Source organism: Ictidomys tridecemlineatus, chromosome 12, assembly GCF_052094955.1.
Source record: "Ictidomys tridecemlineatus isolate mIctTri1 chromosome 12, mIctTri1.hap1, whole genome shotgun sequence".
Lineage (NCBI taxonomy): Eukaryota > Metazoa > Chordata > Mammalia > Rodentia > Sciuridae > Ictidomys > Ictidomys tridecemlineatus.
In genome coordinates, this window is record NC_135488.1 from 110109013 (window position 1) to 110129479 (window position 20467).

General features: G+C 36.4%; 1 protein-coding gene across 3 annotated transcripts in view; it reads left to right on the forward strand.

Annotated features, from left to right (window-relative positions):
- The window catches only part of Nbas (NBAS subunit of NRZ tethering complex), a 298757-nt gene that overhangs the window by 36583 nt on the left and 241707 nt on the right, over positions 1-20467 (forward strand). For all 3 annotated transcript variants that reach the window (XM_078029643.1, XM_078029644.1, XM_078029645.1), the window contains 2 exons: positions 7590-7728; positions 16583-16651. In XM_078029643.1, the coding sequence (XP_077885769.1) occupies positions 7590-7728; positions 16583-16651 (208 nt within the window). The remainder of the gene's footprint in view (positions 1-7589; positions 7729-16582; positions 16652-20467) is intronic.

The window sequence follows — 20467 nt, forward strand, 5'->3', positions numbered from 1 at the left end:
TTGTTATCGGTAAATAGTTTTATTACTTTCTACATAACATGTACTTTAGTATAGAGAACTTAATTGATACTCTAAAAATTGTTTTGTCTATATGATGATTAAGAATAGAAATTATGAGAGCATGGTGGTGTATACTTATAATCCCAGCAACTCGGGAGGCTGAGGCAGGAGGATTGCAAGTTTAAACCAGCCTCAGTAACTTAGGCCCCATGTAACTTAGTAGGATGCTATCTCAAAATAAAAATGGCTGAAGATATCACTTAGTGGTTAAGTGACCCTGGACTCAATACCCTGTTATGCACCCCCTCAAATTGCCTCACTTAACATGTGATTCTAAAATTTAGCACTTTAATATTCAGTATAGTTCAAAATGTAATACATATTCTGGTGGAAGAACTTAATGCAGTAGCAAATAACATTCACAAAATGAATTGCTTTCTTATTGTGTTTCTGCACTTAATTTCTACTGAAATCTGTCAGTTATTTCAGTAGTAAGCCAGAAAATGCTTAAGGTTTAACCATTAATATATAAACAACCTCCAAATGTCACAGCAAAATATATGCTAATTTCCTTTTTTTAGTATCTGACTAGACTTGTGGGTTGATACAGTGTTAAAGCCAACTTATTAAACTTTTGTCTTCTGGACATCATTAAGTTAAGAAGTTTATGTACCTAATGTGAGACATAGCATTTCTAATTCTTTTTTGAAGTTAAAAAAATAATATATACCTAAGTACTACATAAAATTTACAATTTTTTTTAACCTCAGATGTGTGTGCATCTAGGTGGATTCACACATGAAGATCTATAAATGAGAGATAAGAGTACAATTTTCTGCTCCATTCCTTTGTCTTGGTCTTCTCTACAGGTAGCTATGATTTTGATGTGTGACCTTCCAATTAGTTACATTTGCCATCTTTACACTGTAAATGCAATCTGGTTGAGTTCATAAACATTGTTATTGTTCTAAACATCTTCATTCTCGATGCAAACTCATTAGTATACTAAGAGTTGCATTGTCCCTAAACATTCTACAGGATAGTTGTTGTAGCTCTTACGTTAATCTGTATTATTGTTCTTTGGATTTCTCCTCTTGTGATTTGCCTTTACTTATTTTTCTTTTGAACTGATGGAAGATTTTATAAATTCTTCCTACTAACATGCTATTTTATGTGTTATGGATAATTTCTCCTGGATATGATTTGTTATTATAGATTGAGGTTTTAATTTATAATAGTCAGTTTCAAGGAGAATGTCTTCATGATGCAAGGGCAGGAAAATATTTCTAGGTCAAGGTGCACAAAGGCTAGCTCAGCAAGGGAAAGACTGATCAGTAGGGAGTGAGTTGACATTCTCCTCTCAGGTGAATCTTATGTTTGCCTAATTTCATTAAACTGGTTTGTTCAGTTCTGTAAAATATTCTGATAGGATTTTATTTGAAACTGCTTGAGATTTCCATTAAGAGGAATTGTCGGACTGAAGGTATCGACAGTCCAAAGGAGAAGGCGTTCTCTTGTGTCTTCACTCATGTCCTCATACATCTCACAAGCACTTTCTTGATGCTGCTCTTATGGCATTCTTGGCTAAACATTTTCTGGTGCCCTCTTTAATGATGTGACTGTCGCCTCCTTCTACCCCTGTTGCTGTGCTCCTTTCCTTTCCACCTCATTTGCTGAAACCTGGCAAGAGAAAAGATGGGGGTCTCTTTTAACCAGCCTTTCAATGCTGTGACCAAAATACTTGGCAAGAACAACTTAGAAGAAGGCAAGTTTATTTGGGGGCTCATAGTTCCAGAGGCCACAGTTCAGATGGCCAACTCCATTGTTTTTGGCCCCAGATGAGGCAGCACATCATGGGGGAGGGGCCTAGCAAAGGAAAGCTGCTCTGCTCATGTCAGGATCAGGAAATAGATGGGGGTAAAGGGCCACAGGGAAGATGCAGCCTTCCAGGGCACAGTCTAGTGACTTACCTCTAGCCAGTTCCCCCTGTCTACAGTTAACACCCAGCCTATTCAAACTGGGATGTACTGACTAGGTTATAGTCCTAATCTAATCACATCCTGCATTGAAACAGGCACTTTTGGGGGAACACTTCATATCCAAACCAAACCTTCACTCTGTGCTGCTTAAGGAGAAAGTTGGAGACTCAACTTTTCAGTCACTTGTGAAACATCTATTGAGTATATTGTGTTGGGCCTGAGATGCCGCTTTTCATTTCCATTGTCTGATTTTATGTAAATTGCATAGTTTTACCGATGGAACTTAATTTTTCACTGGCCACTGCGTTGTTGCCCTGGAAGCCTCTTATAAACACAGCAAACATGTTGGAGAATGTTTATTTGCTTGGCCAAGCATCACGGCTAGCCTGCTTTTATTAATCATTTGTAAGTTAGCTTTAGCCAACATTGTATATCTTGAAAACAAATGGATTAAATTGATGCCTTGAATTGAGGTTGATCTTCCATGGCATGTATAAGTGAAGAAAATCTTTCAATAGACTGAAACGGGCTTATCACCTACCAGTTGTCATCTGTGCCACTTAATTCCATGCTTCCCCTGTCTTTTTGCTCTTTGCTCTTTCAGTGAGCTTTGGAATGCAGAGCGAGTATATTTCTCATCTGTTTGCTGCATTGCACACAATAGTTACCAGTTACTTGTTCTGTGGGTATATGGAGTCGTTTCAGTATCCTTCCCTTGAAATATATGCAAGCAGGCTTGACTGTTCACATGTGCATTCTTCTAATGTATGTGGAATGCTGAAGTGCTCGTGTCCCAAAGCTGCCCCCTCAGTGGGGAACAGCACATGATTAGGGTCATCATTCTGCTTGTTTTTCCACTTATTCTTCACTGGTATAAATGAAGAAAAGGGTTTTGGATGCGAGTTGTCCCCCAAAAGCTCACGTGAGACGATGTAAGATAATTCAGAGGAAAAATGATTGGGTTGTGAGAATCTTAACCCAGTCGGTGAATTTATCCCGTGATGGGGATTAACGGGTAACTGAAGTGGTAGAGTGGGTGGAGGAGGTGGGAACTAAGGCATAGTCTCTTTGTGTATATTTGTATGTGGGTGGAGTTTCTCTGCTTCTTGGTCACCATGATGTGAGCTGCTGCCCTCTGCCACACACTCTACCAAGATGTTCAGTCTCATCTTGAACCCTGAGAAATGGAGCCACCTTTTTATGGACTAAGACCTCTGAAACTGAGTCCTCAAACTTTTTCTCCCCTATAGTTGTTCTGGTCAGATCCTGTAGTCACAGCAGTGAAAAAGCTAAGATAAAAATAGTGGGAAGCAGGTACTGAATCTCTTCTGTTCTCAGTGAGCTTATCTTTAGTAGCCAATCTAATCTATGCACAGTCATTTGTCAAAATTCATGGAGAGGAAGTATCTTCCAGGACCAAGACCAGGAGATAAGGGATCTTAATTCTTACCCCTCTAACTCCTTTAGTAGTCAATAAGAGTTTCATTTTGTTATAAACACAATTAATATAATAGAAATTATGTATTGAATACATTAAAATATTCAACATAGTATACATATTTTTAATATATGTTGCAATTGATCAGAGAGGGTACTTATTTCAGTTATCAAAGAATTGTTTTATTATGGCCTTTTGGGGGGATTTGTTGAGTATTCTTAATGGTGGCTTTTATTTTTGGTACCAGGGATTGAACTCGGGGCACTGAACCACTGAGCTGCATCCCCAGCCCTATTTTATTTATAGACAGGGTCTCACTGCGGTTCCTTAGTGCCTTGCCATTGCTGAGGCTGGCTTTGAATTTGCTATCCTCCTGTCTTGGCCTCCTGAGCCGCTGGGATTATAAGTGTGTGCCACCATGCCCATCCTTTAGTGTAATTTTTATAAGTTAATGGTTTTTAAAGCTGTTTTATAAATCATTTTTTTCCTTTGAAAAATATTATAATTGAATTGGAACTATAAATATTCAGAGTTACCTGTTTTCTATTCAGAGTTTATCCTAGTAACTGGACTTTTGGGAAAAATTTCTTTATGGAAAACTTGAAGCACATACAAATGTAGAGTAGGATTCTTGTAGAGCTACAGACTTACCATTGAACTTTAAGCCACTCATGGCTTGTCTCATCTCATCTTCATCCCAGATATCCCTTCACCTGAACTATTTTGAAGTAAATCCTGGACAACATGTTTTATTTGTAAACACTTCAGTATTTCTACAAAATAAGGACTCTACCGAATGATACCATTATTACATTCAGAGAAAAATAATTGCCTACATCTTTAGATACCAGCCTGTGCTTGCTGAGATGACTGATCTGCTTTGTTTTCCTCTTCTGCTTTCTTACTGTATGAGTTCTTAAGAAACCACATCATTGATTTTTGTATGTTTCTAACTTTCAGATTTGTTATGTCTTTTTAGTGTTTATGACAGTTTTCTTCATCTTTTTTGTCTAAATTGGTAGTTAGGTTAGAGGGATAGTATAATTTTATCTGCACTAGATAAAATTGGGGAAATAACTTCATTGTAGCAGTCATCTATTTGAACAGAATGAATGCTATGGCCAAGTAATACTTGCACTATTAGTTTGACTTTGGACCAAAATCTTTTGTCCTTGGGAACAGGTTAATTGTTATTGTGTTAAGGATTTGCCTAGGTTAGAAATAACCTGAACAGGTTGTTTCAAGCTCTCATCTCATAATTTGCTATTTTCCATTTGCTGGGGTAAAGTTGGAAGAGCTCTATATAATAAAACAATAGGAAAAAAGCTATAAGTGAAGGCTCAAGTTGTGTTTCTGTGGTAAAAGTTCATTTAAATGACTTCATGGATTTTGAGTTTTGCAAAGCTTTCTGATTAAACTCGGCAGGATTTTATGTAGCTTAGAAATTTTTAGACTTAAGAGTATATGTAAGAGATTAGGTTTTTTTTTACTAGAAATTAAATGATCAAGTGAGAGGAGCTGTTGGACTGTCTGATAGATCTTCTGTGTTTTGGGGCTGGGAATGAAACAAGGTGTATTTTAGTTTTCTGTGGCCGCTGTAATAAGTTATCACAAACATCATGGCGTGAAACAAATTTATCTTACATTTTAATAGGTCAGAAGTTTGAAATGGATCTTGCTGGGCTCAATCAAATGCCAGCTGGGCTATATTTTCTGGAGGTTTTTCTAGATTTTAGAAGCTGCCTAGATTCCCCATCTTATGGCCCCTTCCACCTTCAGAACCAGAAATGGCCAAATAAGTCTTTCTCATATCACCTCCCGTCAAGCTGACAGACTTCTACCTTCTCCCTTCACTTTTAAGTAACTGAGCCTACCTGGAAAATCCAAGATAATCTCCTTATATAAAGGTCAGTTGATTGGTAACTTTAGTTCTATCTGCAACCTTTAATTCGCATATCTACAGGTTCCCTGGATTAGGGTGGGGACATCTTATGTGTTGGCATTATCTGTCTACCTCACAAGGTGGGTAGAATGAGCAGAAATCAGATGTTGCTTTTATAGTAATACTGGTCTTTTTGACCATCCTGGGGCATGTACCTATGAAGGGAAAATGAGGTGCTCATGATGTTGCATCATGTACTGATATATATATATAATTGTATAACATTTAAAAGTTAACTTTAGTTAATATGGCCATGTGATTCAGTCTTGAGATATTAAGTCTTCGATATGAAGAACCTTATGAAGTGTTTTCTTTCCCCTTTCAATTTCTATGGAAAAACTATAAATTTAAAGTTTTGTTTTTCCTGTGAGTATACGACAGGAGCTTTGTGATGATAGGTTTCTAAATTTTGATGTAGAGGCTTGATACAGTTTTCTGTCATTTTGGGGCAGTGGTAGATGCCACCATGTGGACATGGCCAAAGCAATCTCTGCATGAAAGTCTTTTCTGTTTCTTAGGCAGCAGGCAGTTTTCAGAGCATGGGGGAGACTGTTTTGTTTATTTAAAAAAAAAAAAAAATCTGAGAAGTTCATGGCTTTTGTCCTGTTATCTCTCTCGAGTCTACTTTCATTGGGAACAACTCATGACAATTAAAGTGTTTTCTTCAATGTATCAAAACTTTCTAACTTTTTCCTTTTTTTTTTTTTTTTGGTACTAGGGATTGAACACAGGGGTGCTTAACATCCTCAGCCCTTTTTTATATTAGAGACAGGGTCTCGCTAAGTTGCTTAGGGCCTCGCTAAGTTCCTGAGCCTGACTTTGAACTTACTATCCTTCTGCCTCAGCCTTCCTAGCCACTGGGATTACAGGCATGCACAACTGTGCCTGCTAACTTTTTTTTTTTTTTACCACAAATGATTGTTATACAGGACCTTGCCAGAGGTACTGAACCTAATTTAACTTTAAAAGTCTTGGCTATTTGAATTCCATTGTTAGTCAGCTCAGTTTATATAATGTTAATCTAGTAACATCTTTTAACTTTTCTTATGTTAAGCTGTTTGCCATGTTGGTAACTTGTCTCCAGTTGTTGATTGGTTCACAGAAAAGTACACCAATCATAAAGTGCAGTCCTACTTCTAAAGAGTTGTTGCCACATGGCTCTTTGCCTCAAGAACTCACAGCTGTCATTTTTCTTGGATGTGCTAGAGTTGTGCCCTCAGTGCATCACATATGTTGCTGTCATTTAATACATGTATCTATATGAAGCCACACAACTGTTAATGCTTGCCGCTGGCAAGGTGTGATGGAAGTTTATAAAATAATCACACATGCAGATATGAAGGTAAAGCTGGGAGTGCTGCTCTCTGATGGAGAAGCAATTCTTACAGTTATGCCATCGGGGCTGGGGGTATAGCTCAGTTGGCAGAGTGCTTGCCTTGCATGCATAAGGTCCTGGGTTCAATCCCCAGTGCAACAACAACAATAAAAAAAAGTTACACCAGCAATCTTTATTTACATGTCTCATTATCAGGTTAAAGACAATGCAAGCATTATTCTTTGTATTCATGAAACTTACAGAACTAGAAGCAGCTATGCAGCTTTTGCACAGTTGCAATGTACAATGTTCTTTGTGCAGTACTCAAGGAGGTCCATTGTTTAAAGTTACTATTAAGTGGGTAAGAGTATCAGAACTGGTGAAACACTGTGGTTGTCTTGCATGAGAATTTCTTTATCCCTGGGAGCTATGTGCATGAGATCAAGGCCTAAACTGACAAAACTCTTGCAGGGAGACTCCTCTGGCAGTTGGTAACTATAGCAGCTAGACATCCTGTTGCCCGTGTATCAGGAACATTCCCAGGTAGTAGGCATGCCACAGCCATGAGGTCTCATTGTAGACTCCCAGTCTCTTACTGCTCTCACTCTATCATCACTCTACAAATGCTTACTGTTAGGATACAGGCAGTTTCTCCAATATGCTGTTGCCAGCCTTAAGACATTTTTTTCCCTTCATTTCTCAGGTACCATCTGATTTCAGGTGCTTGAATGTATAGGCTTTCCTTCTCAAGTGAAAGGGACATTTAATAGGTTTTCTTTTCGTTGTTTTGTCTGAAATTTTCTAAACTTAATATATAATAATTTAGCTTTCTTTACAGAGCTTTTTTGTACTTGGTATTTTTCTGTTATTTTCTTCATATTTGCAGTTCATTAATTCTACTTGTCTACTGTCTAGACTTCTTCTGGTTGGTGGATGTGAGACTGCGGACATGGGCCCAACAACAGCAGCTGGCTGTGGCCTTTCTGCATGGAGAGTTCTTTCGGGATCACCTTATTACAAGCAGGTCACTAATGGTGGAGATAGGGTTACTACGGTAAGCATTAGTTACAACCTTTTACTTTTCTAATTGTTCTTACACAAATAAACCCTTTTTATGATTTAATGGAAGAAATAATTTTGTCTTAAATGAGGAAGGTTAATTAGTGCTAATTCAACTTCAGTTCTTTCAGATATCAAGTTGAACAGAGTACATTGAATTTTTTTCTGGTTATATTTAGTAATATTTTCAGATATTAGAAAAACAACCTAAGAGTAGTCTGATTACTTGTTTTTGCCTTTTCAGACATTAAAAATTATCGAGCACCTTTTATGGCAACTATGTGGAATGCTTTTGCATGTTTTAGCTTACCTAAGTAACTCTTTGAAGGTTTGTTGATGAGGAAACTGTAGTTAAGTTGCCCTGGGCTACCTAGCTAGCAAGTGGTAAAATCAGAATAGAAATTTTAGAAGTTCACCAGTCCGTTTTCTTAACTGCCATGCCGTGCTTCCTTTCAATATTGTTCCTTTTTCTATGTACTATTTGTTATTTATAATTAATTGGGCTTCTGTTTTGCGTCAGACACCCTTTGGGTTAGTTAGCTTTCTGTTGCTGCAACAAAATACTGAGATTAACAGCTTTCAAGGAGGAAAAACTTATATTGGCTCAGTTTCAGAGGTTTTACACGATGGTGGCTTGTCCCTGTTAAGGCAGTAAGTCATGGTTGAAACACATGGTGAAGCGGCCACTCACCTCATGGCCCATGGGAAAGTGAGAGGAGAGGCCAGTGTCCCAATAGCCCCTTCGAGCGTACACTCCCCAGACTTCCTTTCACTGGCCTTTCTGCATGGAGAGTTCTTTTGGGATCACCTTATTACAAGCAGGTTATAAAAGGTTCCACTGCCAGTAAGTAACAGCATGAGCTGGGGACCAAACCTTTAGTGGTCCTTTGGAAGACATTCAAGTTCTACATGATAGGCTATAATAGTAATAGGCTAGGCTGTATTGTGATGATCTAGACAATCCTGTCAAGCAGACCTTGGAAGATGGAAAGATCTACCTTACTCTTGGATAGGCAGAACTAATATTATCAAAATGACCATACTACCAAAAACACTATATAGATTGAATGCAATTCCAATTAAAATCCTAATGACATTCCTCATAGAAAAATAGAAAAAGCAGTCATGAAATTCATCTGGAAAAATAAAAGACCCAGAATAGCTAAAGGAATCCTTAGCAGGAAAAGTGAAGCAGGTGGCATCACTATACCAGATCTTAAACTATTCTACGGAGCAATAGTAATAAAAACAGCATGGTAGTGGCATAAAAACAGACTGGTAGAACAGTAATACTGAATAGAGGACACAGAGACTAACCCACAAAATTATATTAGGCAAAGGCACCAAAAACATGCATTGGAGAGAAGATAGCCTCTTGAACAAATGGTGCTGGGAAAACTGGAGATGAAATTAAACCCCTCTTGCCATGCACAAAACTCAAAATGGATCAAGGAAGGACCTAGGAATAAAATCGGCGACCCTGCGTCTAATAGAAGAAAAAGTAGGCCCTAATCTCCATGTGGAAGTAGGCCCCAACTTCCTTAAGACTCCTTTAGTGCAAGAATTAAAATCAAGAATCAATAAATGGGATGGATTCAAACTAAAATGTTTCTTTTGCTAAGGAGAAACTATCTGTGAGGTAAATAGTCTACATCTTGGGAGCAAATTTTAACCCCTCACACATCAGATACAGCACTAATCTTCAGGGTATACAAAGAACTCAAAAAGCTAAACACTAATAAAACAAGCCAGTCAATAAATGGGCCAAGGATCTGAACAGACACTTCTCAGAAGATAATATATAATCAACAAATAGATGAAAAAAAGTTCATAATTACTAGCAATTAGTGTAGTTTTGACTTGCATTTCTCTAAGATTTCATCTCACTCTAGTCAGAATGGCAGCTATTATGAAGATGAGTGTTGGTGATGATGTGGGGGGAAAAAGTTACACTCTTACACTGCTGATGAGACTGCAAATTTGCAGCCAATATGAAAAGCAGTATGGACATTGCTTGGAAAATTGATAATGGAACCACCATTTGACACAGCTATTCCTCTCCTCAGTCTATACCTAAAGGACATAAAAACAGCATGCTACAGTGACTCAGCCACATCAATGTTCATAGTGGCACAATTCATAATACATAAACTGTGGAACCAACCTAGAGGCCCTTCAGTAGATGAATAGATTAAAAAAGTGGCATTTATATACAATAGAATATTACTCAGCAATAAGAGAATAAAATCATGGTATTTGCATAATATTAAGTAATTACCAATGTCAAACTAAATGCCAAATGTTTTGATACAAGGAGGGTGATTCATAGTAGGGTAGGGAGGTGGAGCATGGGAGGAATAGAACCCTAGATAGGTTTGTCTAGAGGTTATTGTTATAGCTTTTGTCAGGGGGGAGGGGTGGGAAGGGAAGGGAGGAGACAGGGGTTAGAAATGATGGTGGAATAAGATAGACATCATTATCCCAAGTACATGTATGAAGATTCAAATGGTGTGAATATACTTTGTGTATAACCAGAGATATGCAAAATTGTGGTGTATAACATGAATTGTAATGCATTCTACTGTCATACATAAATAATGAAAAGCAAAAGAAAAGGCCTAAAATTTCTGTGGCTTACCACATGAAAGTTTATTTCTTATTTGTGGCAAAGCTGTGGTAAAGCTTTGCCCAGTGGCAAAGCCTGATGTTGATACTGTGATTCTTCTGGACAACTTGTTCTAATTGGTGAAGAAAGGATTCTTGGAAGATAACCCCTTTTCTAGCTATAAAGGGACACCAGTAAGTACTTTTGTGTTCAGAAGGGCGAGAAGAACTAGGTGTATGGGTGAGTACTGATTGTGTTTACCATCCTGAATACCCACCCTGTAATATTACATATCTTGGGTATTTCTGTAGGCTGTATGAAAATAAGCATTTACCACATTATTTGTTACATAGTGGGCAATTAGATCTTTTTCAGATGAGGCAAGAAACTGAAATTTAAGGATGGCACAATGTAAGTGAATGTGTTAGGCTGTTTGTTTCAATGATGAATGTATTTTTCTTAAAATGTTACTGACTTTAACCTTATAAAACAATGACTTGGTATTGGAAAATAAGAAGTATTTTCAAAAAATACTAGCAATTATATACTCTTTCATTAGTAATATTGTGTGTTAGCATTTGGTATATACTGAAATGTCTGGGATTTAATCCAACGAAGTTGTAATTGTTTTTTGTTGAATTCATTGAACACAGGGTGTTACACATGCTAGGCAAATGGTCTACCACTAAGCTACATGTGTACCCTTTTAAATTTTTACTTTGAGGCACAATCTTGCTTAATTACTGAGGGTCTTATAAATGGTGAGACTGACCTTAAACTTGGGATTCTCCTGCCTCAGCCTCCTGAGTTATTGTGATTACAGGTGTGCAACACTACATCTCACTAATTTTAATTTTTTTAAAAAGTGATTATTACTTATGGGTTTATATGGCATCAGACCTTGAATCAGTTTAGAGTTGGAGATCAACTTATTTTGTACTAGGATTTGTGCTTTGACTTCCATTTATTAACCATCTACCTATTCTACTCGTTTATGCTGCCTGCTTAACCTGGGGAGCAGAGCAGTGATAAGGAGCTGAAAGCTCATGAGAGTCTAAGCACTGAAGATGGAAGAGGGGATAGGCCAGTTCTTGTGGCCCTGTTTAGCCCTTCCTTCCCATATGAAACTATGTACATATCTAATTTATACTGATTATCCTATCAAATAAAAGTGAGGTAGGAGTCCCTTATACAAACTTCACACATTATTTTTTGTTTGTAGCTTATTACTTGTGTTTATTTCTCTGAATTAACTCATATCCATCTTCTGGTTTTATATGTAAGACGTGTAAGGGCAGATCTTGGAAAGAGGTTGAGGAATTTCTCCTCTCAAATCTGCCTAAAGCAGGTATGATGTCTTAAGCTTATTTTCCAGGGGTTCAATCAAAACGTAATCTTTAGGAAAGTCTGTATATAGAGGGAGATAATACACAGATATGACAAAATGTATATAACTGGTCAACCCAGATGAAAGGGATACTGGTGCTTCATTGTACAATGCTGTAGCTATGAAATTTGACAAAATACAAAATACAGGGGGGGCGGGGGAAGGTAAGTTTGGAGGATGCTAGGAGAGGTAAAGCAGGCAAAGTGTGTTTCCGTACAGCGTAGTCGAGTGTATTTGTGACAGTGCATTCCAGGAAAGGAGATGTCATGGAGTTCTATTGCATATTAGGAAACCATTTTTCTCCTGACTTCCTGGAGTTCTCTTGTGCTATCCCTATGCGCCTTGCTGATGTATTAGAAGCTACTGTGTTCTATATAGTCGCTGCTCATCTCTGGCCTGAGGCTTTCATATTGAATTCTTAAAAGAAAATAGCTTTTGCACTGACAAAATAAGTTAGGAAAAATATTGAATTGCAAATTGAATACCCTTCTGTATGATTAACTTCTTGAAATGTTGCAAGTGTATTTTAATTAGTGGCTTTAAAATGTGTCTTGCAGCTAAACTTAAAATGTTCTCCACAGGTGTCACCTACTTCCGAAAAACTTGAGGTTATTGTTATAGCTCCTTTTGTCAGGGGACGGGTATTGTTCTCATTGAACTGCCTGTTAATCTGTAAAGTTGCTGTTGTGCTGGGGTATATATTTACTGAAAAATGCTGCGGGGCATGTATTCTAGGCTGCTAGGTTGTAAGAGAAACTATGAAAAATTCAACATGTGCATTGACTAGTTTCCAAACTAATGTTAGTGTCACACATGTGAGATAGTTTTACTTACCTATCACTGCTCCAAGTGTTAGGAATATAAAGATATTAGTATAACTGTCCACAAATAAGTACAATAAGCTGTAAAAGATACCAGGTCAGATTTTAATAACTAGGACCAAGGAAAAGTGCAGGCTCTAGAGTCAGAGGCTAATATTGAATTCCTACTCATCCCTTGCCATTTCAGGCTTTGGCTAGGATCCACAGGAGAAATGTATGTGAAAGTGCTTGATAAACTCAGATGCTCTACAGGGTCAAATATTATTGCCTATTTTTTAAAGTTAAAAATCTTGAAGATAAATATATAAAAATGAAGGTTTACTTTTTATATGATGCTGCTGCTTTTTCAATTTACATTGTTATAGTGGAAAGAATACAGGCTTTTTGGAATCTTGTTTACCTAAAAAATTCTATTTTTCTTGAGAAAATAGAAGCATAAGGAGAAGTCTTCCATGAGATTTTACCATCTGCCTGGGGCCCTACGTGTGTACTCTATTGTCATGGCAGGTGCTGTCCTTGCTCTAAGGCCAACCGTCCCTTTGTCCTCTAGATCTGCCTAGATAATTGAAGAATGTTCACCTACACTGATTTTGCTGTCTCCTAGACTTACCAACTTATGAGATGCTTTTGTTCCTCCTGTAATAAAACTCTTGGCCTCCCTTGCCCTCCAGCCTCGTCCCTTTTCCTTAAAGTGTTCACATATTGGCTCTGCTGGCTTCCAACTCTGTCCTTTCCATTTTCTCTCCAGTTCACTTAGATGGGAATTTAGCTCCATCTTTTTATTTAAAATATTCTTATTGATGTTAGCAATATCCTCCAATGTCTTGTCAGTTTTATTGGTATTCTTAAATTCCTAATAGTTGCTTATATAAAAAAAAATCAGTAAGCTTATTCTATTTTCCTTTTCCTTTACTTTCTGCTCTGTTTTATTTGGATTATTTCTTTGTCACAATATATTCTATTTACACATACTTTGGACTCTCATTTCCACTTTAGTCTTAGAAATGCATTTATGCATTTTAAAATGCTTGCAGTTAGTTTTTTCATTGAAGTTTTCCCAGTCATCTCTTGACTGAAGTTAGTTTGTAGTAGATATTTTGAGAAGGGCCCATAGCTGATATTTTTTTAACTTCAAAATTATTTTTCCAGAGTTTTGATATTTTACCTTACAGAATCTTGATTCACTTTCACAAAACCTTAGCAATTTCTACTCTTATTTTCTTGGTATGCAGGGTTTAAAAGTCTGATTTAATCAAATCATTCCCCCTTTGTATAATCCATTTTGCTTGGAGGTTTTTAGATTTTTTTTTTGATCTGTGAAATCTAATAACTTTTCTAGAATGCTGGAGCTCATCATTCAGTGCTAATTTCCCCAGATATGTCTGCCCTTATGACTTAGAGACTAGGATCTTTTTCTATTTCTGAAGTTTCTTGGATTATAATTCTAGATATTTTGTGCATTGGTTTTCTCTTTCAGGTTCTCTAATCAGTTTTTTAGCTTTTTACACTACTTCATTTCCTTTTAATTTGCATCTCCTTTTCATGTATTGTTTTCTTGCCTTTATTTAAAGCTCCTTAAGTTTTCCCAGTTGTTTCTTGATTGGATGAAGTTAATCGTTAGAGATGTTTTGAGAAGGCTCATAGCTGATGAATTTTTTTCAAAATTTGCATACCTCTTTTAAAGATGATTTTCTTATTCCCAAATTACATAAGCTGCTTGTTGTTCGCTTTTAAAAAATATTTATTTTTAGACACAATACCTTAACTTATTATGTGATGCTGAAGATCGAACCCATAGTCTTGCACATGCGAAGCGAGTGCTCTACCGCTGAGCCACAACTCCAGCCCAGCCCCTTGTTGTTCCCTTTTACAAAAGATTTTTTGTCTAATTCTTAGTTCTTGAGTTTCTGATTAAGGTTAAGTTTTCTATGCCCTCAAATGTGTGACAAAGCAGTTTTGTTCTGTTTAGAACGTTAGGTTTAAGTTTTCTTTTGGTTTATGGTTGTTCTTCCAGAGGTAATGTACCTTTATTGATACAAGTGAAATTTTGTATTCTGGTTTTCTGCAAAGTATGTGTAAATCTTTTTCTTAGTGCTTTTAAATGATATTAAACTGCTTTACAAGATTTCTAGCCCAGTGATGCCCTCTTTGGCTAGTGTAGCATAGTTAGGTACTCTAACTGGTCGGTGTCTATCTGGTGGAGACAGCTATGGGTCTGTGGATCTCTCTGGTTGCTTGCTGTTTCCTGGGCTTCTTTCCTCTTCACCACTCAATTGCAAAGTGTGCTTCTCCCTTTTTAACCCTGTTCTCCTTCAGAATTGGTGTTCAGAAGATTGGTCCTTCACATCACACTGACACTTAGTTCCTTATCAGCAGTCTGACTGATGGATATGGATTTTTTTTTTTTACTGTTTTCAGACTGAGTAAATTGAATCTTGTTAGCTGTGGATTTTGACAGACTTTGGACTTAGCTAGCTTCCTTGACTGTGCCCCCATTGGGCCCTACAGTATTTGTTTCAATCTGCCTTTGTTTGCCAGGAAGCATTGGTGGAGGTTGTGGTGGGGATGAGTGAGCAGAAACTAGGTGAGTCAACAGGATAGGGTGATTTTTCTCATTTTATGCAATTATTTTGAAGGTGAGTTTTTGTGTATCTTAATCGGAGGGTGGTTTTGTGTTTTTTTTTTTTTTTTTTTTTTAGAATATACTAGAGAAATGTTGCTAGGCCATTACTACTTCAGCTACAGAGAATTTCTCACTTTTTAATTTCAATTTAACAGTATCTGTTTTGCCCACCCCCTACCCCCCTTTAACTAGGGCAAAATTTATATAGCATAAAATAAAGCATATCCATTTTAAAGTATACAATTCAGTGATAGTACATTTACTATGTTGTGAAACCATCAATACCATCTATTTTCAAGTCATTTTTACCATCCCAAAAGAAAACCTATTATCAAACAGTTTATCCCTTTTCCCTCCCCTCCCTAGCTCCTGGAAACCACTGGCTGGCTTTTTGTCTCTATAGACTTTACCTCTTCTGAATATTTCTTCAAAGTGGAATCATACATTTATGTGATCCCAGGTAGCTGGCTTCTTTGACTTATTAAAGGTTTTTAAGGTCCAACCATTACGTCATTCCTTCTTACGGCTGAATAATAGGTTTACATAAACAACATGTTTTTATATACTAATTAATGCATATTTGGGTTGTTTCCACTTTTCATTGTGAAGAATATTTCTGAGTATTCAGGGACAGGTATTTTGAATACCTGTTTCTAATTAATGCATAGACCTACAAAAGAATTGCTAGGTCATATAATTTTCCCTTTAACTTTGAGAAATATCAGACTTTTCCACAATGACTATAGTACCTTGTGTTCCCACTAGTGATATATAATTGTTACAAACTGTTGATATGCTCAATAACACTTATTTTTCAGCTTTTAAATTAGTTGTCTTTCTTGCTTTCGTAAGTATAGTTGTTAAATCTAAACACAAATTAATCTTGTGTTTATTTTTTGTGCTGGGGATTGAACCTAGGGCCTTATGCATGGTAGGCAAACACTCTACCAATTGAGCTATAACTCCAGCCTCTTATATTGTTATTTTAAATATTGATTTCTAAAAGATGAAATTTTCTCCAGTATTTTAAGAGTGTAGAATGAGTTTCTTAATAAAATTTGTTGGAAGTTTTGAAATTTTCTGTAGTGGTGCTAGGATAACTGGTAATCTGGGATAGCCTCAGTTAAGAGCTTGTGGTAGATTGTAATATTTATAAATTGTATTAGACTGTTTTTTTATATTTTAAGAAACCATTGGATGTTGGATATATTGTAAGATTTTACCAGTTGGTAGTTCCCCCGCCCCCTGAACTGAAAAGAATCTGATTCTTGACACCTTTTGGAGATTTTCTTAACAATTGTTTAAAAAAAAAAATATACGCTTGATTTGCTGTAGATTTGTTTTTATAAGAATGTGTACAGTGACAGATTTTTTCATTAATTTTTCTTTGTATGATGTGCATTTATTTTGTAGGTACCAAAGACACTAGGATTATTAAGGATGTTAAGTGTCAAGTTTTACAGTCGCCAGGGACAAGAACAGGTAATGCAAATTTGTTTAACCCTGTGCTTCTCATTTTCACCAGAGTACCTGTAAAGTTAAAAGTTGAGTGAACTTTGAATATTATAGATCTTCATCCGGGTGTATTCATAATTATACACTATGCAGATATATGAACTAGTAAAAACTTATGGTTATTCATTAGTATATCTCAACTGGAAAAAAAAAACTTTAAAGAGAAATACAAAGAATGAGCCTAGTTTTCTTGGGTTCTGAAGACAGCCTAAAGAATTCTTCTAGAAGCATACATATATCTATGAATTCCTTTTTTTTCCCCACTGGCAACACTACCTCATTTTATTATAGAATCAGGAAGAAACATTATTTTTTCCCCCATAGTTTGGACACTGATGCCATGGAGCATTTTACAAAAATAAAACCATATATTCTGCAAACTGCTATGTAAAATTTGAGAATGGTACCACTATTTCTATTGACTTTTGAATATATAGAGACATGAGTGACAGCATATAATTCATTTGTATCTTGAGATTTTAAACCATATTGTCTAAATTTGTTGTAATATAAACATTTTCTTCAAATGTTTAAAATTAAAGATTCAAGTGAAACAAGATACTTCTAACTTCTGCTCATCAGAGAACAATAACTTTTGCAATAAAAGCTGAAATTTAATGTAACAGATGTCCCTTAAGTGAATTGGTGATGCTACTGAATACAGATCTAACATCTTCTAATTATAATTTTTTTATTATTGTCAAATCATTACATAGCTCTTGACATCATATTTCATACATTTGATTCAAGTGGGTTATGAACTCCCATCCCCCCCATACAGATTGCAGAATCACAGAATCACATTGCAGAATTACATACTGCCATACTAGTGTCTGTTGTATTCTGCCTTTCCTATCCTCTACTATCCCCCCTCCCCTCCCCTCCCATCTTCTCTCTCTACCCCATCTACTGTAATTCATTTCTCTCCCTTGTTTTTTTCCCCCTTTCCCCTCACTTCCTCTTATATGTAATTTTATATAACAATGAGAGTCTCCTTCCATTTCCATGCAATTTCCCTTCTCTTTCCCTCCCACTCTCCTACCTGTTTAATGTTATGCTAAGTGAAGCTAGCCAATCCCTAAAAAAAAAAAAAAAAAAAAAAAAAAAAAAAAATGCCAAATATCTCCTTTGATATAAGGAGAGCAACTAAGAACAGAGCAGGGAGGAAGAGCATAAGATTAACATCTATGAATTTTTTTAAAAAAAATCTTGTGGATTTTTAAAAATTCCTTTTCACAATAGATCACTTTTTTTTGGCTTCTCATAAAACTAAAAATAATCCTCAAGTTTGACATTACTGTTGTTCCAAGAGATGAGAAGGAGCCACGTTGATTTAGGGTTTCAGGTATCATTTATTTTACTGATTTGTTACTTAGAGAAGCATGGGTCCATGACAATTGAGTTGGACAGTTTCATTCTGAATATTAGTGATACATATCGGAATTGCCTCCAGGGGATCTGGTTATATTTACTCTTGGTGTGACTCTCAAAATAATCTTGACCTACAAGGGAGAATCGGTTCCTACTCCTGTTATAGGAAGAATCAAATAGCCTGATTTTTCTACTTCAATTTATTTACTGAGCCAAGGGGAGAAATGTAATAAGCATTCTGTTTCACCATTTGTATTTCATATATTTTAAATTTTAGGCCCTAATTATTTCTCTGCCATTGACTTAAGCTTAATCATGTAGTCTGGATAGATTTGCCATTCTGTCTGTAGTGATGAGCAAAAGCCCTCACTGTTCTTTGTGTCTAGAAAGTCACTTTTTTTCTTAGTCCTTTGCATATTTGAACTCTTTTCTAGTTAGCATTCATTTATTTTGTTTTGTGAGGACTTTAATGTAATGAAGCTAATCTGGTACCCCATAATAAAATCCATATTGTCTTCTATAATTTTGGGGATTTAAAAAAATTTATATATTCTAATCAGTTATACAGGACAGCAGAATCCTTTGATACATTATACTCAAATGGAGCAGAATGTTTCACTTTGTACATGAAGTAGTCACACCATTTTGTAGTTATACATGTACCTTGGGTAGCTGTATCCATCTCATTCCACCATCTTTACTACCCCCATGCCCTGTATTTTTAATTATGAAGTTTCCTTTATTTTGTAGACAAACATAGGCAAGGCTAAATGACTTGGCTTTTGCCTTGAAGTTCACTTTTTCTAATTTACTGTGTTGCCTCTATTGGTCTTTTCATTACCATGAAAAGAAGCATTTGCCTTTCTCCCTAGATCCTTTTCTCATTGTTCCTAGTATTATCTAAATAATAACTTTACTTTTAATAAAATTAAAATATTCATTTAAAAAAATCTGACTGTAATTAAACGAGAATGTGGAATTTCAGTATTCATTTATTTCATCAGTCAGCAAGCACTTTCTCAGAGCTAGAGAATAGAAGGATGCACAAAAGGCCCCCCATCAAGGAGCCCTTATGTGTAGTGAGACAGACTCAGACACGAGCAAGACATGGCCTTCTGTGACCTGCCCTCTCACAAAGCATACAGTGCTATTGAAGAGCAGAAGGAGCATTCAACTCTGGTGACACTTGTTCTAATGGTGAAGGGAGGAATAGTTCCTCAGGCAGAAAGGGGAAGGCTTTGTAACAGAAGTAGAGTTTGGGATACTCTCAGACAACACCACTGGAATGCATCGCTTTGTTGGTAGTGAATCCATAGGCACTTGTGTCTTGTTTTCCATGTTTATTTTATTTGGACTGATAGGTTTAGTAATGTTTAGAACAGGAATTATTTGGGGGCTTGATATTCACAGCTCTTCTCTATATCCTGTCTGGTATGTCATTCAAAGTGTTAATTGCCTTGGCATACCATTAAGCAGGAGTAAGTCTGTTCAATCTGTAAATGACCATCTTCCTTTGATCCCATTCAGCTCCTTTGAACTCCAGCTTGTGTAGTTTCAACCTGTGCTATTGGTTATTCTCTTGTGCTAGAACTCGACTTTTGGTGATGGAACAAAAGGAAAGCAAACTATTAATTTACTTGTATTTTCATCCTCACTTATGAACATACTGTACTGGCATCCTTAACTGTTTGAACTTTTCAAATTTAACATTCTAAACCCAGTACTTCCCAGTAAACATCTGAATATTATGTATCTTATTTTGTACTTATAAGTTTCCAGCCTAGAAATACTTACAGCTCATATTTTTAGTGCAGCAATTTTAGAGCTTTTGAGGGCTCATAGAGAATATCTTAAGAATTATGAACTCTTTCAGACCAGCACTTTCCATACAACCTCACAGGAAACTGGCATTACTGGCATCATGATGCCTGTTTTTTATTGGTGAAGAAATTGAAGCTTTAAGACAAATGGCCTACCAAGTTCACTTAGGTAGATAGTAACAGGAATGGGTTTGGTCTCAGGTCTGCTTGTGGTCAGTGCTTTTTTTTTTAGTTGTAGATGGACACAATACCTTTATTTTACTTTTGTGTTGAGGATCAAGCCCAGTGCCTCACACTTGCTAGGCAAGAACTCTACTACTGAGCTATAACTCCAGCCCACAATCAGTGCTTTTTCTATAACCTCTCTGACTATTGTCTAAATATTTAGTTGGGTAATTGAAGAAACAGAAACCAAGATTTATTGTTCTTAAAAGTAACCAAGACTATATATTCCTTTTTTCGGGGGAAGGGACCCTAGGTATTAACCCAGATATGCTTAATCACTGAACCACATCCCCAGCCCTTTCTTAGATTATTTTAATTAAGTATTCCCCAGCCCTTCTTAAATTATTTTTAATTTTGAGATAGGGTC